Genomic DNA, 21749 nt, shown 5'->3' with positions numbered 1-21749 from the left:
GAGTTTCAAAGCCACAGTCATGTATTGCAGCCATGGACAACAGACTTGTACACATGTGCATGGCCCTTGTGAAACAGGGGCGGTCGGGTAGCCTGGTGGTTAAAGCGTTCGCTCGTCACGACGAAGACCCGGGTTCGAATCCCGACATGGATACAATGTGTGAAGCCCATTTCTGGTATCCCCCGCCGTGATATTGCTGGAATATTGCTAAAAACGGCGTAAAACCATACTCGCTCACTCACTCACCCTTGTGAAACAACACTTAGTCTATTTGTTTACAACGTTTAGCCTTGATATTCTCACGCAGTTGCCTCAGCAGGTGAGCATAATATGACATTAATGGTGTGACCTTTCGAGGGGTAGTACATCAGTAGGATGACTTTGGAATGCCAGCTGATGGAACATACTTTGCCATCTTAGGGGAGTTGAGGGGTTTCCACTGTTATTTAGTCTCTTGCTGCTAGTGTGTGATACCAAGTCTCACCCATGCTTACAAAATTGCTCATCAACCTCAGATGCTTCTGTTTCAAAACGACGTTAATTCTCACGAGAGAGGAGAAACCTGGAGCGTTTCCGATAAGGTGTCAGAGACCTTGGAACAAAGCGTGCTGAAACATGTGTCAAGCCCAGTTCATTCCTCAGAATTCTTCTCTCATGAGAAATAACTATTGTACCGGCTATGTGACGTGTGGTGAGTCGTGACCCATCCATAATTACATATATTATGTATAAGGAAGAGAATCTATGGATGTCAACATCTTTATTATGAGGAACACATCGTTTCCGAGTATATGCCTACTCCTTCATCAGGTGAATGAATGATATGAGGCAGAGAGCATATATATGTACATGTTAGAACAACAAAAGTAATAAGATAACAAGTGGTGGAAACTTAAGGGAATTCATTCACCTGATGAAGGAGTAAGCATACATGTATACTCAGAAACGTTGTGTATGTCATAATGAGGTGAGGTGAGGTAAAATGGGGTTTAACGTCGCGTCCAAGGTTATTGCGCTTATATAGCGACGTGCATGCACGTTAATGTGTGTGAGTGTGGCTGCTTGTACTAGTCCGGACTGATGCCGATTTAAAGTGCTAGCTCACTGAGATGCCATGCCGCAGTTCAACATGATGAATACCCCACTCAGACACAGAACCGACCAGTCCTTGTTTTAGCCCCTCAATGCCGAGCGCCAGACAGGGTAACAACAAGTACCATCTTTTACCGTCTTTTGGAATGATCGAACCCCGGACCTTCCGCTCTCCGGGCGGACGCTCTACCACTAGACCACGGAGGCGGTCTGTCTCATAACGAAGAAGTTGACTTCCATAAATTACCTTCCTATGTGTATCACTTCTAAATGCCTTTCCAAGACTATATTATGTATGTTATCAACATTTTCCTTAACAATGAAAGATGAATGTCTTCCTAATCTTGGTCATGTGCGAGGCTATCTCTTCCCCTCTTGATCTCCTCTGCCTACCCTTTAACAGTGCAAAGTTGACACCATGTCCGCGTGGATGATTGCTGGAGTTTGGCCTTTCAGTTGGAGATACGTGATGACAGCGCGGAAGTCAATTTTGTCCATTGTCATCGACAGATAATACCTAGGCACTTTGATGCCTGCAGGAACATGCTGTCTGGATGTCTTTGTGGTTCAAATACAGCCAGTTAGCATTGAAAGCATTGTACTTAATACACGCAAACTGTTACAGGCGTACCGTAAATCTTCGTACTCTCAGCACTCATTGTATGTGGTCCATTTCCAAAAGGCCAGATGCACACACAAGTGAGTAAGTTAATTAAAAGGTTACAGGTTAAATGGTACGACATTCGCCGAGGGTTCTAAATACTACAGAGCAGGTGCATAAGCCCTGCATTTAGAATGTCCGAGGATATTTATCACAAAAAGCCCTTTGCATGTCGATCAAGGAAACGCTATATTTCAACATAGACATGGGTGTTTGTAGTGTTAAGATAGCGTTGTTGTAAAATGTTATGTTCGTTCTTGTTTACATGATTGTGTGTATGTATCCGTGTGTGTGTGAGAGAGAGAGCCCGCGCGTGTACTTGTCAGGTTTGACTTCTTGTCTAATGCCAGTTTTATAGTGCCAGCCCACTGAGATACAATGTCACAGTTTAACATGGATATCCCACTCAGACACAGTATACTGACTCCGAGACAACAGTATTTGTGTTATCGCTTAATTATGCCGAGCACCAGGCATCAAATTCTTTAACGTCATGTGGTATGAGATTTTTGTTAAACAACTTTTCTTACCCCTCATGACAAATTCTGAAATAATGATGACGAGTTGGTATGGACAAAGAAGAAACTTTCATCACGATGCCATTTGAGACGAATTGTTGCTTTTGGATATATATGTGACATATGATCGGTACGATTTTGCAGCAAGCGGAATATACGAGGCCGTGGCGGTCGTTTACCAGGATGAATGAGTATGGTCTTACGCCGCTTTTAGCAATATTCCAGCAATATCACGGCGGGGGACACCAGAAATGGGCTTCACACATTGTACCCATGTCGGGAATCGAACCCGGGTCTTCAGCGTGACGAGCGAACGCTTTAACCACTAGGCTACTCCACCGCCCCCATTTACCAAGGTAGTCACACAAGCGTATTATGGGGATTGCGAAGATTACCAAAGTTTACCGCATCACGAAACACTGTGGGGGATATATTTATATCACTTGCAGAGATCAATTGCGGGTGTCGATAGGGAGACGCATGATATATATATATATATATATATATATATATATATATATATATATATATATATATAGAGAGAGAGAGAGAGAGAGAGAGAGAGAGAGAGAACGTTTCAATAATTATGAAGACCACCTGGGTGGCGGAGTGGCCAGATTGCATGCAATATATGAGACTGGTGGCGCCACTAGCTGTGGCCACATAGGTTTGAATAATACCTTGATTTGTAGGGTGGACAAACAGTTGGCATTAACTGTATCGACATGAACTCATTAATTGTATTGTCACATTGCAGTGTGTTAATTGCCAAAAGGGATGTATGTTATGTGACTTAGTTGTTGCTTTGTATTTTATTGTTTGTTTGTTGTTTAACGCCGCACTCAACAATATTCCAACTATATGACGGCGGTCTGTTAATAATCGAATCTAGTGAGTGACATCATGAGCATCAACCAAGTCAACGAGTCTGACCACCCGATCCCGAGAGTCGCTCCTAACGACCAGCAAGGGTTGCGCAAGACCAATTCGGATCCGGATCTTCACAGGTTAAGAGTCCATGTTGTCACATTGCAGGGGGCACGGGTGGCCCAGTCGCCTAAGGCGCCGCGTTTCGCTGTGCAGAGTTGCGTCCCTTGGGCACGCCAGAAACCTATGATTGTGGGTTCGAATCCCGGTTCGCCCCGATTATGTTTCTAGGTTTGTCAGCACCATACCCCTGCTCGTGGGTTTCAGCGAAGAGGTAAACGTCTGAGACCTGCATCACTTCGGGCTTTCCTCCCACATTAAGCTGACACGCCGCGATATAACTGGAATACTGTTAAAAGCGGCGTAAAACCTAATTCACTCACTCACTCACTCACTCACTGTGACATTGCAATGTTTCATATGTCTTGATTACTTCATTTCAGCGGTTTCAAGCTAACCCCTATGGGGCAGATAGTAAGACAATGATGGCATACGGGATTAAATTTCATTGATAACAATTGTATTATCTAATATACTGATATTGGTCATATGAGAGAGTCGGTTCCATGAAAGGTAGCACGTGTCATATACAAATGCTGGGTCGCTTCTTAGAAAGGCATGTCAGGTAGTCGATTGGAGCAGCTCGTCAGGTCGGGTTCGACTCTCCGATCTAGCATATCTGAAGCATACATGCCCGCCGTACGCGCCCAGGTGAGTGAGTAAGTGACTTGAGTTTAACGGCGCTGATCAGTATTCCAGTTATATCATGGCGTGTGGGAGGAAAGTGATGCAGGTCTAAGACGTGTACCACTTTAGTTAAACCCAGGGTCAAGGGTACAATGTTGGCAAACTCAGAAGCTTAATCGGGGCAAACCGGGATTGAAACCCACAATCACAGGTTTTTGGCGTGCCCAAGGGACGCAAGTCTGCACAACGATTTACGGCGCCTTAGACCAGCCCAACCTATAAACACCCACTCTCACAGACAAGCACAAAGAACAATTACTCACCCAACCACTTACCCATTTATAAAGCCAAACCCACCCACTCAGCCACTAAATGTATTCCTGAAAATCAGATAATGACATCTATTCTGTCACATCTGTGACAATATGTGTGGGGTGTGAACAGACCAGCTGGTGCCGATGTCATCTCGGCTAATTACCAAGTTTATAACGTTATAGATGTACTGATTAGCAGACACATTGAAGCGACAATGAGCAGAGAAGCGTTTAGTCAGACAGCCTCATGACAACCAAGTGAAATCAATGTAACCTTACTGCACTTCTGCCGCCACCATGGTGAATTGTTGCACAAGGCGGCTATACCTCTAGTCGTTTGTATGTGTGTTTGTTATGCTTTCCATCATCAAATTGCCCATGTAGTGAACAAGAATATCAGCCATCACACACTGATGTTATCAAGACTATGGTGAACAGCAACAAGTACGGGGACGCCCCTGTAGTGCACAGCAACAACTTCGGGATTTCCCTATAGTGAATAGCAACAAATACGAGGAAGTCCCTATAGTGAACAGCAACAAGTACGGGGAAGTCCCTATAGTGGACAGCAACAGATGCGAGGAAGTCCCAGTTGTGAACAGCAACAAGTACTGAGAGGTCCCTATAGAGAACAGCAACAGGTGCGGAGAAGCCCCTATAGTGAACATCAACAACTTCGGAACAAGTACGGGGAAGTCCCTATAGAGAACAGCAACAAGTACGGGGAAGTCCCTACAGAGCACAGCAACAAGTACAGGGAAGTCCCTACAGAGAACAGCAACAAGTACGAGTAAGTACCTATAGAGAACAGCAACAAGTACAGGGAAGTCCCTACAGAGAACAGCAACAAGTACGAGTAAGTACCTATAGAGAACAGCAACAAGTTCAGGGAAGTCCCTACAGAGAACAGCAACAAGTACGAGTAAGTACCTATAGAGAACAGCAACAAGTACGAGTAAGTACCTATAGAGAACAGCAACAAGTGCGGGGAAGTACCTATAGAGAACAGCAACAGATGCGAGGAAGTCCCTACAGAGAACAGCAACAAGTACGGGGAAGTCCCTACAGAGAACAGCAACAAGTACGGGGAAGTCCCTATAGAGAACAGCAACAAGTACGAGGAAGTACCTATAGAGAACAGCAACAAGTACGGGGAAGTACCTATAGAAAACAGCAACAAGTACGGTGAAGTCCCTACAGAGAACAGCAACAAGTACGGAGAAGTCCCTACAGAGAACAGCAACAAGTACGGAGAAGTCCCTATAGAGAACAGCAACAAGTGCGGGGAAGTACCTATAGAGAACAGCAACAAGTACGGGGAAGTCCCTACAGAGAACAGCAACAAGTACGGGGAAGTCCCTATGGAGAACAGCAACAAGTGCGGAGAAGTCCCAATAGAGAACAGCAACAAGTACGGGGAAGCCCCTATAGTGAACATCAACAACATCTGGATGTCTCTATTGTGAACAGCAACAAGTACGGGGAAGTCCCTATAGAGAACAGCAACAAGTACGGGGAAGTCCCAATAGAGAACAGCAACAAGTTCGGCGAATCCCCAATAGTGAACATCAACAACATCTGGATGTCTCTATTGTGAACAGCAACAAGTACGGGGAAGTCCCTACAGAGAACAGCAACAAGTGCGAGGAAGTCCCTATAGAGAACAGCTACAAGTACGGGGAAGTACCTATAGTGAACAGCAGCAAGTACGAGGAAGTACCTGTAGAGAACAACTACAAGTACGAGGAAGTCGCTATTAAGAACAACTACAAGTACGAGGAAGTCCCTATTAAGAACAGCTACAAGTACGAGGAAGTCCCTATGGTGAACAGCAACAAGTACGAGGAAGTCCCTATAGAGAACAGCAACAAGTACGAGGAAGTCCGTATAGAGAACAGCAACAAGTACGGGTAAGTCCCTATGGTGAACAGCAACAAGTACGAGGAAGTCCCTATAGAGAACAGCAACAAGTACGAGGAAGTCCGTATAGAGAACAGCAACAAGTACGGGGAAGTCCCTATAGTGGACAGCAACAGATGCGAGGAAGTCCCTATGGTGAACAGCAACAAGTACGAGGAAGTCCGTATAGAGAACAGCAACAAGTACGAGGAAGTCCCTATAGAGAACAGCTACAAGTACGGGGAAGTACCTGACTGTAGTGAACATCAACAACTACGGAACGTCCCTATAGAGAACAGCTACAAGTACGGGGAAGTACCTGTAGTGAACATCAACAACTACGGAACGTCCCTACAGAGAACAGCAACAAGTACGACTATAGTGAACAGTAACAAGAACAGGGGAATCCCCTATAGTGAACAGTAACAAGAACGGGGAAAGTTCCTACAGTGAATAGCAACAAGTACGGGGGAAGTCCCTACCGTGAATTGACAGAAATACGGGGGAAGTCCCTAAAGCGAATAGCAACAAGAACGGGGAAAGTCCCTTCAGAGAACATCAACAACTACGGGATGTCCCTATAGTTAACAGCAACAAGTATGGGGAACTCCCTATGGTGAAAGCAACAAGTATGAGGAAGCCCCTATAGTTAACAGCGACAAGTACGGGGGCAGTTCCTACAGAGAACATCAACAACTACGAGATGTCCCTACAGTGAACAGCAACAATAATGGGGAAGCCCCTATAGTGAAAAACAACAAGTACGGGGGAAGTTCCTACAGAGAACATCAATAACTACGAGATGTTCCTACAGTGAAGTCCCTGAAGAGAACCACAAAAAGTACTTGAGGGAGTCCCCAAGTTAACAGCAGCAAATACTGAAATACTAAATAAGAAATGTCTTAATAAAACTGCATTCATCATTCACACTGAAAGTAGAACTAACAAAGACCGATATATTCATGGAACAGTAGCTGTAATCAGTTTGGTATTGGATGCCATGTCATCAAAAGCCTTTGCCTTTAAATCTCTGCTTAAAACATAAAACACATCTAACGAAAGATATAAACCCCCAAATTCCTATAGTCAAACTTTGAGCCACTAAGCCACGATTATCTTTCGCTTCACAAAGAACTAATTCCTTTATACGATGACGAAGACTGTCGTACCAATAGTTACTTTAATCCGCGACCAATCATCTGAAAACAGGGCTACGTACAACAGAAGCCCAACAGTCTGCGTGGCGCATAATAACTAGATGATTAAACAAATGTGACTTTCTGAAGTAGAATGGTTGTTATTCCAACGTATTTGCAACCCTCATACCTGCAACTGCCCCTGTCTGTGAATGGTGTTCCTTGAAACATAGTTGATGTGCGCCGAAGCTCCAGTCTATTGATCTCGCTTCATTCAGTCGGATGGCGTTATTTCATCGTAAGTTTCAGCTTGTAACAAGAAGAGGAGTGTGCTGCGCTATAATCCACGTGGACTGATCGCCGGAGATTGCAAATATACCAGCCTAACCGCTCATTGAAGCGGACTAACTCCATCATACCTGACTAATCGATCGGCGCACAGTCGGAGCACTCATCCCATTTGTAACCGCCGTCTCTTCAATGAAACCAATAAGCCACGAAAAGACTGACTTAAAGCTTACTTTTGTGATGCGGTGAGAGGTCTTTAGATACGTACAAGCTTTCATCAACGATGTAACAACAGTACAAATCGCGCATTGAGATGTCATTGTGGTCCACCGTATGTATGTTTGAGTATTGTCCAAGAATACATTGGATTGATTACTGTATTATGTGTGTTAGAAAGACGGATGCTTTACTCGAGGAGGGCAATATCCTTCTGATAGTAGACTAAAGGAAGTGTGTAATGCGGGATATCAGGGTACGGAAGTCATTAGTAGAAGACCAGGCTAAGGACGGTTGCATGTTAGGGATGTTTAAACGCACGACAACTGCCCTGAAAACGTGTAGAACGTGCTTGTTGGAATAGACAATGCCTGTTAGATTTCTTTGATTTGTTATCCATTGAAAAGTTTTAATTTTTAAGATATATGAATTCATTTCGCGTACGAATTTTTCTTTCCACTCAGTCTATCATAATTATGTCTTTTAAAATAATAAACATATATTTTCATAAAAGTTGCATGAATTACAAGGATTTGTTTACGGTCCCTTTTGATTATGTTTACATTGCTGTTTCAATTCTGTGTGGAATGGTTTATAGTCTTGAAACTGTGTTTAAACATTTGAACAACGTACGCTTCGTTATTCGTATTGCCATTAAACTGACAAGGGTTTTAACTTAAAGTAAACAAGGAAACAACACGCCGTGGCTACGCTAGAATTATCTACAATTGTCCCTACATCAATAAAAAACATACTTAAATTAAGATCGATGAATTAGCAATGTTTGTGTTCCGTGAAGTGTATTGTAGCTACAATGTTGGATAAAGACGGCGATTGTATTACCTAAAGAGGTTTTGGGTTATTTTTGAAGAACAAATTGCTTTAAAACCAACGTAACTTCGTTCCCGATTGTTGACGGGAAACTGGTTGACAAATCGAAAGTGAAATGGTTCACGTAAATCTGGTTAATCAGTTCCCTGCGCGGCAATTTACAGTGTTTTGCTCCGGACAGTGAAAGAGCAACAGTGGTGATGGGAGTTTACAACATAGCATGTTTAAGTGTCCAATCTCCCTGAGGCATCAACATCCGGGCACTGAAGCATTTCCCAGCAATGCGTGGACCAAAGTGTCACATAGGGCACACATAACTACACTTGGAATCGGGGCTCGAACCAAGCAAAATTCATTAATGACGAGTAAATGACAGAGTCGTTGTTGAACGAGGGATAAAAACATACCCTCTGAGAGAAGCGGAATTGGTTGGTTATGACAACAGAGAAGATTGTGCAGGAGAGTACGTCCCGGAGACCATTGCTTGAGAGTGAGTGATGCCGATTGATCAGGTCAGGTTGCTTAATGAAAGAAAAGGTTCAAAATGTCTCCCCTGATGCTGCCAAACAGATCATCAGTCCACCAAAGCCTGTCACTGGACGCTGATTGTTGAATGGTACGGCAGGGGCACCATTACCGTTTATTGTCTTGCGGCCCTTAATGTGTGTTTCGTTGCTGATGTACAGCTCGTGTCATTGTGACTTCACAACATGCGATAATTTGCTAATGCAACGCATTGACTCTCATTGGCAATTGTCAGTAACGAGGTGTTATTTCAAAGTCAATCTTTGTCGGCGCACGAAGCATATGTTATTTTCACAGCTAATGACTTATTCTGGAAATAATCTTTTGTATGCATTCCTGGGAGGTTCTATAATTATACCCTCCGTGAAAAAACCCGGAAATGTATCATTGACAATTCCACGTTATTATGGATGTGCTTTACGCCAGTATTGAGCTCTTGAAATATTGAATTGATGCTTATCGACATAAAACATCCATAAGAATATTTTGTCTAGTCTTGAGACGACACCATTAGCCAAAACGATATTGCAGTCAAGAATGCCATTTCGTAGCATCTGTCTTCTGTATTTTTAGCCTTATGCCGTTACACTGTACAATTCTCAGACTTGCATATTCTCTTTGATCGCTGCCCCAGGGATAGTCGGCACGTTATCCTGCGAAGGAAGAAAAAGGGGTCTATAAGAAGACTTTGACCCATCTCTTGCCGTTTTCATTCCATTAAGCAACGAATCCCTACTGGACATCAGGGCACGGTATCAAATCTGTGTGAGGAAGGGAGAATGTTGGAATCATTTAGCTAATGTTCATATCAGATTTGTCGGCTAATTTTGGGCCGATGTTACCAAAGTGCCTAGCGGGGAAGAGGGCATTATAAGATTGCTTTCTTTCTCCACAAATATCAATCTTAAAGGTATGTTTGATTGCGGGTTGCTTTAGTAGCAGATTTCGATGTGGTTGAAGTGAGCGAAGGATCTCAGGCAACAGTGACTGAGTGTATGAGCTGTGCAGAGTTACGTCCCTTGGGCACGCCAGAAACCCATAATCATTGGTTCGAATCCTTGTTCGCCCCGAATAAGTGCCTGGGTTTGCCAGCACCATACCCCTGCTCGTGGGTTTCACCGAAGTGGTAAACGTCTTAAACATGCATCACTTCAGGCTTTCCTCACACATTAAGCTGACACGCCGTGATATAACTGGAACACAGTTCAAAGCGGCGTTAAACCCATCTCACTCACTCTTCATTACATTATTATCAAGCCTTAAAATGTGTCAGTAAAATCAGAGGTGCCTTATTGTATTTTGAACGTTGCTGATAAGAAAATCGAGCCTTCTCAAATGCCATGGTAAATATTTGACAAACTTAAATATATATATGTTTACTCAGCGACTCCGCCATAACGATTCTAAATGGAACTGCCAACACGCACATACAGGCAGCGCAGAGCTGGGTCTGGCGACGTGGTCTTAGTCTGAGGCCGTCACTCTGTCCCGTCCATGGGACAGCCACCCACATCTATCACGGTGCGACTAAATTTACAGCCAAGATACAGCTGGTTGGTGTTTCATGGTTGTTTGTAGGCTTACCTCGTGATGGTGAAGCTCGCGGATTACCTACAATTAACAGACTATTCCATCCTGCTGTACAGCCTTAGCAGAGATGTTTGGATACCATACAGGACCTGTTGTGCCATCATATAGTGAGCGATTACAGCCATCTTCCTCAAACTAGCTGTTGTGTCATCATGTAGTGAGATATTGCGTGTTCCTCAAACTAGCTGTTGTGTCATCATGTAGTGAGAGATTACATGTTCCTTAAACTAGCTGTTGTGTCATCATGTAGTGAAAGATTACATGTTTCTTAAACTAGCTGTTGTGTCATCATGTAGTGAGATATTGCGTGTTCCTCAAACTAGCTGTTGTGTCATCTCAGCAATGTTGAAGTGACAGATTACACGTTCCTTAAACTATCTGTTGTGTCATCTCAGCAATGTTGAAGTAAGTGATTACACGTTCCTTAAACTAGCTGTTGTGTCATCACAGCAATGTGGTAGATTGCATTTCCTTAATTACATGGAGTGAGAGATTACATGTTCCTCAATTACATGGAGTGAGATATTACATGTTCCCCAATTACATGGAGTGAGAGATTACATGTTCCTCAATTACATGGAGTGAGAGATTACATGTTCCTCAATTACATGGAGTGAGAGATAACATGTTCCTCAATTACATGGAGTGAGAGATTACATGTTCCTCAATTACATGGAGTGAGAGATTACATGTTCCTCAAACTAGCTGTTGTGTCATCTCAGCATTGTTGTTATCAAACATGTTTGTACAAAGGTCTCAGGACATATGTATATAAAATACTCAATCGTTCCAGTTGATGAAAATACTAAAATCTGTTTCGTGCAATTTCTGTATATGCCTTCACCGACCCTCAAGACTAATTATGTTTTTGAAGGTTTTCTATAATCCACATGTGACTGATTTGTTATTGTCGACTATCATCTCCTGAAATCAAGTTCGTTGGGCGGCTTATTATGAAGAGTGTTCCAAATAACATTCACACCAGTAATATGTCAGTCGTGTCTTTTTCCAGTCTGTTATCGGTAATTTGATTGATTTACTAGGGGGCTGACATTTCGGGCTATCACAGCACAGACAATGTTGACCACGAGACGCTGACAGTAATCATTATAGGTAATACGGTAAGCCTGGCCGAGGAAGAGTCTCGTCTTTATCACGACGTACAGGAATCGGCAGACTTCGCATTTACATTCACTAAGGAATAAAGCAATCAGTCTTCACCGTGCGCAGTCTTTATCAAGCATTTTAGACATTCACTGTCGTCTAGTGACTGATTTCTCCATATTTTAAGCCTGTACGCTCGAGTGGGATTATTTTCGATCTGACACATTTCATCTGAAATGGATATTGAATAGAACTATATGTCATCTTGATTAAATGAGTTGTATTGTGAAAGCTGGTGCGAGTTGCCTAACGGTGTGAGGGCATCGTTATGGGTAAAGGATTCGTGTTGTAACTGTACCCGATGAATGGTCGGTCACTAATATAGAGGGGCATGGGTGGCCCAGTAGTTGACGGCGGGTCAATTCGCTGAGTAGAGTTGCGTTCCTTGGGCACGCCAGAAACCTATGATTGTGGGTTCGAATCCCGGTTCGCCCCGATTATGTTAATAGTTTTTTTCAGAAACATACCCGTGCTCCCGTGGGTTTCATCAAAGTGGTTACACATCTAATACCTGCATCACTCCGGGCTTTCCTCCCACATTAAACGTATTTTGTTGACACCTTATGTGTCGCCTCACAACTGTTAACTCTGGGTAAAGGAAGCTACACGAACATGATTCTTTTGACAGTTTGTAACCGGATCGTCTCTTTGAGTACAAGTGACAACGCCGAGTAAAACCAGCTAAACGTGTAAGATTCTATTGACACTTTGTAGCTGTGTCGTCCCGTTCATTACAATTGTCCACTCCGAGTAAAACCAGCTCAGCTCAGCCAGTTGGTTCGCATAAAGAAGTAACATTTATTACCAATCCTGGGGGATTAGATAAATTGCCTTTTGACTTGTTAGAAGGCTAACAGTCACATAACAAACTCACCCTACCGGGTACCCATTCACAGCTGGGTAGCACGTTTCGAACAATGCCACTTGTTTACTCCGACATCGTTATAGGCCTTGCTTTACCGTTATATGGAGAAACAGTGTAAATAACAATCACGGTAATTTCTAAAAATGTAAATAGTAAACAAGGAAATAGTAAACAAAATGAAATAAAAATTTGTGTTCTTAACAAAGCAGTTCAATACGCGTGTTGGTGATATTTAACCCAAACGTGTGAAGAACATTCACAATATAAAAGAGTGAAATGAAAATTGACTTATTCTAATATTTTGACGTGATATCGACAATCGATCATGTTGATAACACAGATAACCCGCATATTGGAAAACCCGTTCACAATCTGACATTGACATTGGTTTAATCGAGTCACCATTATATACAAACATGAGTGATTGTCCCGTCAAGATATGCTACGCTACCATATAATGACACAGACACTAAAACCATTCCATTAATAATTTGAATAATAACACGCCAGCATTGTAACTTGATATCAAGCCGTTGCAGATAATGCCACATATAGTCAGTCCCCTTCTGTACAAAGAGTTAAAACACATTAAAACCGCAGAGACCCCCCCAAAAACGGAGACCCCCCAAATCAGCCTTTAACTACATGATCGATCCTAGTAAAGAGTACTGTATATAGCTTACATTATGTGCCTGCACGAGTAACTTGCTCCGCGTTTATCTCTAATCCATTCTTGCTTATAAATCAAAGGAGCTCACAAATATCTTCTTTGTGTATTGAAACCGGTTTTCACAACACATTACTGCTCCAAATCACAGGGATTATACAAGATCGGACAGACGATGCAGCCCATAAACAACGTTGCCAGGCTGTCTTGGTTGAGGTTTTTTGTGTTGGCAATCAATTTAAGAGATCATAGGGTGGCTTTATATGTATGGCTGATGCCAACTTGGAGATATGAAGAAACGAGTGGAAGCAATGCATTATGAGATGGCTTGTAACTTGGTTGGTGCTCTGAAAGCTAATATTTGTCTATATATACCAGAGTACTTGGGAAGGCTACCAGAGAGGGATTGTAATGTATTTATGAAGAAGCGTCTGACAAGATGATCCTGGGTCCTATCTAGATCAATACAAGAGGAAGAAGTTAGCGAACACCGGTATAAATATCTATTCATAATCGTCAGGAAAGCAAATAAGTCGCGGGTATAGTAATGGTAAAAATGGAAATTCATTTTGGGAGTCGCGGTGTATAAATTTCATGAATTCTTGACGTTTCAGCATTAATATGAACATCAGAAGCGAGTAAGGAAAACTCGTTTCAACTGGCCTGAGCCGGTGGCATGATCTCGGTGAAAGAAATGCTCCTAAAAAAACATTAGCTTGGACAGCGGTGGGGACGATGTCTCAAAGCAACGCAACCGTCGATGTTGACGGAGTATGGGAATTGATGAAATGACCACACGTTCAACAGATGGGGATATTGGTATAGATTGGGAAACAGATTCATCGGCACAGACCGCAAGGGAAAAGGGGAAGCTGTGGAAATGCAACATTGAGATTTATGGCGTCCACAAACACCAATCGCTTGAACACAATAGCGCCTTCAGTAATGGCATGTGCTTTTTGTCCACAATGTAAAAAACGGCGCATTTATCATCACCAATGATTTTGTCAGTTTCAAGCTGCTAATACGCTTTATGTCGGACTGATCCAAACCAGGAGTATTAAGAAAATCGGATTTTTTTCTATTGATTTGGTTGTTACAAAGTTCGTGACTAAAACATTCTAAAACCGGACTGCGACTGCGATTGTTTTTATTTCTAAAGTGATAATATTGGATCTGAGTCTCTTCTCTTTTGAAATATCATGGGGTATATCATGATTCTACTGGTTTAACTGAAAAATCTTGAGGTTCCATTAGAAAGTTTTACAATCGTTTCCTTTCAACTCATGACCCATACACTGTATGGATGATATCATAAGTAATCAAATATCGCACAGTTCCTATTAAGAAAGATTCCATTATGGCCATAAATATTTTTTTAGGAAAACCACACGTACATGTATTGATTATCTGCCATGCTGCGCGTTGCAAGCAAACATGTAGAACACGTCAACACGTCGTATCATGAATTTGGTGGTGAAGAAATAAAGTTGATTTAATTTCAAAGCTTCCAATTAACGTATGAACGATGCCTATTCCAGCTACTCTATACCACAAATGATGAAACCAAATTAAGCCACGATCCCACCATTGATCAAAGCATGTTAACTCGCGATACCCATAAGTTAACCCACAATCCCACCAGTTAACCGAGTTAACCCGTGATGCTTGCAAGATAGCTCACAATCAAACCTTTGATCAGGTTAACCAGGTTAACCAACGATCCAAGCAAGTTAACTCACCATCACAGTATTCATCTGCTATGTTAACCAAATGTGTTTCAAACAGTTGTCCATTCACAAGACCGACTCCGTGGATAAAGAGTCTACTCGGTTGTTCGATCCCCGGCCGCGTCATACAAAAAGACGGTATAAGATGGTTCTTGTTATTACCTTGCCCGGTCGCCTCTGAGGCAAGATCGGAGAGGGATATCGTTAAACTGCGGTATGGTCTTACAATATGAAACCGGACTGAACCGTCCGTATCCTGTGTCTGTGTGGGGTATCAATGCTAAACTGCGGCATGGTATCTCAGTGGGCTAGCACTATAAAACAGTCTTACCCAAATCCCCCAATAGCAGAGTCCCTTATACGAATCCGACTTTATCATAAGCACACACACACACACACACACACACACACACACACACACACACACACACACACACACACACACACACACACACACACACACATGCTGTCATTGCTATTTAAGTGCAATAACATTTCACCTGACAATAAACACCATATCACCTCAGCTCCATTTACATTGTAAATGAAGTAATTATCAGCAATTGAAGTGCGAGGACATTACACGACATCAATCAACATGTAGGAGGTGAGCTACAGATCCTATAGGACACGGTATTAAGTGTTAGTAAGGTCAGTAAGAGGGTTTGACGTCATCAGTTTCCGCATGAGTGACCTCCTTCATGGCAGCAGCGTTAGAAGTTAATACCAGCTCAACAACTCATGGTTAACCAAATGTTCAAAGGGTTTGTGAATGGAGGAAAATTAACTGTTAGCAAGTTAGATTTCACAAACTAAATGTTATAACCTTTCTGAACAGGAGTTTTTAACTCGTTTTTCCAACCGATATGTTGGGACGTTTCAGAGCCGCTACCAGTACATGTACTTTATCGTACAAATGTCAAGATCTGTTCAGAGGTTAAAATAACGATCATGTCACATCCAAAATATATAATCAAGGATAACATGTCAACTCCTATACAAGTCTTTATCGCAAAATACTGAAAGGCCAAAAGACCAAAGTACAGAAGTCTCATTTGAAACTATTCTTTTATAAATATATCAAGAATTACATTTTCCAGATTTAGATGCTCATCATATAGACTGAATATTGAGGTAGGGAGATATATCAAAATGTAGAGTGCAATTTACAGTTTATAACCAAGACCCCGTGATGATTAGGGTTAGAATTGGTTTTCAGCAACCAGTGTTTGTCATAGGGGGACACTAACGGAATCGGGTGGACAGGATCGCTGACTAGGTTTATCGATCTCATCGTGTCCCAATTGCGTTGATTGATGCTCATGATGCCAATCACTGGATTGCTAATCCAAACTCCATTATTTACAGACCGCGGTATACAACCATATATAAACTACTGGGCAAATAATGGTGACTAAAAATTAAAGAAACAAGAAAAAAATTTCGATGGTGATGTATGTTATGCTGTCATTATAGTTGTGTTTTGGAACTTAAATTTGGAGATTTCGGCGACTATTCTCAGCCTAGCAACGTTTTGATAAGTATGTAATTTTTTATCAAATCCAATTGTCAAGTGCATACTTTCTTATGCCCCGCAGTTTATGATTAGATGGAATATATCCGGAGTGCGGCGTTAAACAACAAACATAGCCAGGCAAATGCAGATGGATTCAATTACCTAATTACCAGGAGGCTATGCTCCATGACCTTACGTCCACGCCCTGCCTCGGTCTAGACGTAGTAATTAGTGCCCGGGTTGACCTGAACATCGTTAATCAGTGATTGTTGGATTAACAAACCCCTTTAACATTGAGTTAGTAGACAAGTAACGTTGTCTTTGAATGTGTTTGACTGGGACTGACAGTTCGACAACGAGGCCGAAAATCACTATATAGAGTTTTCTCCCTTGCTATGACAAGCTGAGAGTTCGAATCCTAGATTCGTCCCTCGACTATGACCCTTGATACCCATGTGGTTTAACGAAGTGGGAAAGGTTTACAGCGTCACTTTGGGCTTTCTTCTCACAAGGTGACACTTATAATAATAATTATCAGAAATGGTATTATAAGTGTTAACCCAACACTCTCATAGTGACAAACTTGTCCGTTGAAATGTGAAACTTTGGTGACTCAAACTCTATTTACTTGACATGATCCCGACAGAACCCATAACGACACTGTGATGTACTGTCTGCACTCCCTATAACTCGACTTCGAGTTAACCAAGAGTGACTGTACTATGTGAATGTATGGCGTAGCTGGTGTCGTGGACCACCCGCGAGATAGTTATTCGAGTAAATGGGTAAGTGTTCGTAATAGCAGAACAAAAGCGGAATAATAGCAGAACAGGAGCAGAATAATAGCAGAACAATAGCAGAGCAATAGCAGAACTGGAGCAGAACAATAGCAGAACAGGGGCAGAATATTAGCAGGACAATAGCCGAACAACAGCAGAACAGGAGCAGAATAATAGCAGGACGATAGCAGAACAACAGCGGAATAATAGCAGAACAATAGCAGAAACGGAGCAGAACAATAGCAGGACAAACGCAGAACAAGAGCAGGACAACAGCAAAACAATAGCAGAACTGGAGCAGAACACTAGCAGGACAATATTAGAAAAATAGCAGGACAATAGCAGAAAAATAGCTGAACAATAGCAGAAACGAAGCAGCACGAGTACTTACATCAGCGGTATGCGTCACCAGACTTCTACCAAGAAGCCTCTGGGTAGTGTAGTAAACAAAAGATTTCTCCACAAGCTAAAGATCGATTCCCACAACATATGAAGACTGGTTTCGGTGTTCAATGGTGTAAAATGACTAGAATATTGCTAAATGGTGCGAGACCGCCACTCACTCATGATTACATCAAACTAAACAATGACAGTCGAGAGTGAAGCATGTGGAACTTGTATCTCGCAGAAATAATGCTTTAACATCTCTGAGACAGCAGGCCTTGATATCAAGCCATTTATCTCTGTGGCATTGAGCCGGATACTCCTCTCCAGATAGACATATGTTCGTCATCCCCGACAGCAAACACACCACCACTTGCAAATACATCATCCAGCGTATGCATACGCCTTATCCAATGTACACTGAAACAAATACTTTCAAACTACTCATTATACAATCTTCTTCCCTGCACACTCCAGCTTAATGTACATGAACAACGTAACCATAATAGTTTCAGTGTTTTTGGCACTTCAGCGTAAGAATTATTCCATTTTTTATCAATCGTATTACTATAAGTAGATAGCTGCAAACCATGTTGAGTTTCTTAAATGGATCTCGTGCAAGGCCATTACTCAAATAGCTACATTCCTCCATTCACTTATTCTGCTGACCTTGAGTGTCACCAAGGTCATGGGTTCGGCGGTTCGGCAGTTAGTGAAATGGTAGGTCAAATTAGATTGTCCTTTGCTCTTAGATCAATCAACAGGAAAATATTATGTGGGTTTATCCATTGAACGCTGCCTTTTTCTTGCAAGTATCACGCCCGCCCGCATCATGGCTTCATCCCCAAAAGGATCGCAAAAGAAAGGAGAATTATCATGCTTTTACTGTAAACCTTGTGAGATGAAGAACCATTCATGGATCTATTTATCACTCACGTGCAAAGGCCTGGGGAAATACGAGGCAATTTAGCTATAGAGGACTTACGAATGCCATTATTAAAGGAGAAATGGCAGCGGTCCGTGTGGTTTTCACGACTCTGTGATGAAGATTTTCAAGGAAAGCTTCAAAACGGTGCTAAAATCACGGGATCACCACGCACATGAAGTGGCAATATCCCAGATAACATCTCTTGCTCCCGTAATAGTTATAGTGCATTAAAATCCACATACCATGGCATGTTCGTAATATCCATTGTCCTTAGACGTAATTCGGTTTGTTGAACATTGAATGTCGTGATTTTATAACAAAGGAACAGAAGAAATGTGGATAATAAAAGATTTCTTTTAGATCCATTCAAGTCAGGATTTGCAACTAAATTAGTTACCGGACAGCGTATAAAGAGTTTAATCAAGCTAATAATTGTCAAGATTAAATCTTATGATGATTACGGCGTGTGATCGTGTGATTTTTTTTCAGGCTCAATCAATCATTTCACTTAAGGCGATGACGCACATGTGTTTTGTCGACTAATCATCCTACTATATTTTATACAATAGACATTAATTATCACTTTTTCTCAGTCCAACTGTAAGTAAATAAAGGGACCTGGGATTTCTGATTGTTCTATGACTCCAGGACATGATTAAGAGTTTAACTGACCAAAAGAAGCAGTGGACAAAAATGGTAATTGCAAATGAAAATAGTTTATGCCGAAATTGATCGAAATACTCCAGCACGAGCTTTTGCATTGTGTGATCCGGATTTGCCTGAATGGATGACGTTATGATGATCAGTAATTGTGATGAACTTGTATCACGAACTGAACCAGTATTGAACACCAACGTTACCGGTTAATTCATCTTTGCTATCAAGGGACGTTGGGATGGTGTAACCCTCTGGGGACCAGGGCTTCAAACCTCTCCATTGTGCGAATCTGGCGCCAGTTTTGCCACTGTTGATCAACCTATTGGCCTGCACCGGGTCCACTGATGGACGAACAGCAACATCGTGGGTGGTCTGTATTCGTCCACATTATCACCGTGACGCGAAAACATGCACATATTACGCAGCGTTCGTGACACGCAAGGGTGTCGACGTATCTTTCAACTACGTTTATATTAGATGAACCTAGCGACATGTTACACGCCTTAAACCCATGGGGAAATTGTGCCAGAAGTTTTCAATCATGGGTGAAAATATTTTTTCTTTTTTTTTTCCTTTTTTTTCCAAATAGGAATTCGAACACTCATATCTTTACTGCCTCTAACTACATTTTATTTCATCAGTTTTTTTCAAAGCATTGTCCCAAAAGGCCATCGCGATTCTCTTTTAATTTCAAACCAAATTAGTAACATATTTTAGTTGCACGCAAGTAACACTGGGTATTATGTACATACAAATCATTATATTCTTTCCACATATTAACACATACGTGACAGAAAAATGGATATTGAATATCTCGTGGGATATTTTAGGTGGTGATACCACAACTAAAAATAAGAATCATTGATTAGAAACCAGTCGACGTTCCCGTTCACACGAAATGGCATCCGCTGATGCAAGCAGGGTTGAGAAGTTAGCTCAACGCTCGCCAATAATTCATGTATGTTGGTGTATAGGCTTGGTCGTGGGACTCGGTGCGAACAAATAGCCCGAGTGTCCAGAGTTGCTTCCACTGTCCTTACACAATGGGCAGCTTCATGTTGTTTGTAAAAGCTCCTCCTGCACTAGGAACACGACGTTAATCAGGGCTCCCGAGGATTAGTTGAGAACAAGTTTCAAATCACGCTATGATCATCTGGTGCTGTGGTGGGCGATTAACTCGTTACAGGCTGGTATAAGATGGTCAATAAACACTAAACAATCAACAGCCCTTGTGCAATATTCTCCCGGGAAGCAGAAGCCTTAATCAAAAGGCAGGATTATTTTTAAAAGTTCTAAATTACATGGCTAGTAGAGTACTGATATTCTTTTATGTTTTTTTCACAAGTGCCAATGAGGGAATTCGTCTTCATTTAATTAAGCTTAGCGCTGATGGGAAGAATAGAATATCTTTGCATGTTCTCTGTCGTTGCTTTCCTTTTCATTATGGTTTTATTCAATTTACACTGAAGATAAACACCTACCATTTCCCTCTATTCGTATAATATACATGGTATATTCCGGGAAAATTGATAATCCCGCCCGATTTCTCAACATTACCCTATGCCATGGTGTTATTTTCCAGTCGATGAATAAATTATGCGATAACATGCAGTAACCTAAATCATAATGGCATAATAGTGATACATTGTACCGTATGGCATCATCACCAGTACAAGGAGAATTTTTCATTTTATTTTCATTAACAGAATCCCTGCAAAACGAAAGTTCATTTAATCAATCAATTCGGTGTTTTGAATTCCAGATTTAAGAGTACAAGTCTTCGATTTCCCTATGACGCCCTGGGTTCCGATGTGCAAAGAACCATAGCGCTACGACTGTCGTAGGTATAGGGTTACGGTCACCTCAGGGCTAAATTCGCTTTGTACAACCGCATCCTGATTCTCTTCTCCTTTACGAGGGCGTTATGACAGAATGTAACAGCATTTCAGTTATTTCTCAGAGTGTTAGTTTGATTTATGTGGGGGTGGGGGTGGGGTGCCCAAAGTGGCGCATGTCTGAGATGTTTAGCACTTCCACGAGCAAGGTACATTGCTGACAAACCTACAAACATAATAAGGGAGAATCTGGAATTCGAACCCAAGATCATAGGTCTCTGGCACGCCTAAGGGAAGCAACTCTGTATAGTGAATGCCGGTGCCTGAGACGATTTCGCCATCTGTGTTCTCAGTTTAAATAATACACATTGATGTGGGAGACAAGGCGGAAGTGATGGGTCTCCGCATCAATAGGATGCTGTCAAACCAAACTCATTATCAAGGTGAGGTGAGGTGAAATGGGGTTTAACGTCGCGTCCAAGATTATTGCACTTATATAGCGACGTGCATGTACGTGTGTGTGTTCGTGTGGCTGCTTGT

At 42.0% G+C, this 21749-nt stretch overlaps 2 protein-coding genes across 2 annotated transcripts in view; one reads left to right on the top strand and one right to left on the bottom strand.

Annotated features, from left to right (window-relative positions):
* LOC139464894 (5-hydroxytryptamine receptor-like) overlaps window positions 1–21749 on the bottom strand; it is a 132829-nt gene that overhangs the window by 56108 nt on the left and 54972 nt on the right. The gene's annotated exons all lie outside the window — the stretch shown is intronic.
* On the top strand, window positions 4775–6113 carry LOC139465174 (uncharacterized). The gene is made up of 3 exons (XM_071246862.1): window positions 4775–4989; window positions 5176–5661; window positions 5801–6113. Exons 1-3 carry the CDS (start codon window positions 4775–4777, stop codon window positions 6111–6113), a joined length of 1014 nt encoding a protein of 337 aa, XP_071102963.1.

The sequence above is a fragment of the Haliotis cracherodii genome, unplaced genomic scaffold, assembly GCF_022045235.1.
Source record: "Haliotis cracherodii isolate W230 unplaced genomic scaffold, xgHalCrac1.p SCAF_17, whole genome shotgun sequence".
Lineage (NCBI taxonomy): Eukaryota > Metazoa > Mollusca > Gastropoda > Lepetellida > Haliotidae > Haliotis > Haliotis cracherodii.
Note: the sequence above shows the minus strand (reverse complement) of the source record. Positions and strands in the feature narration are given on the sequence as shown.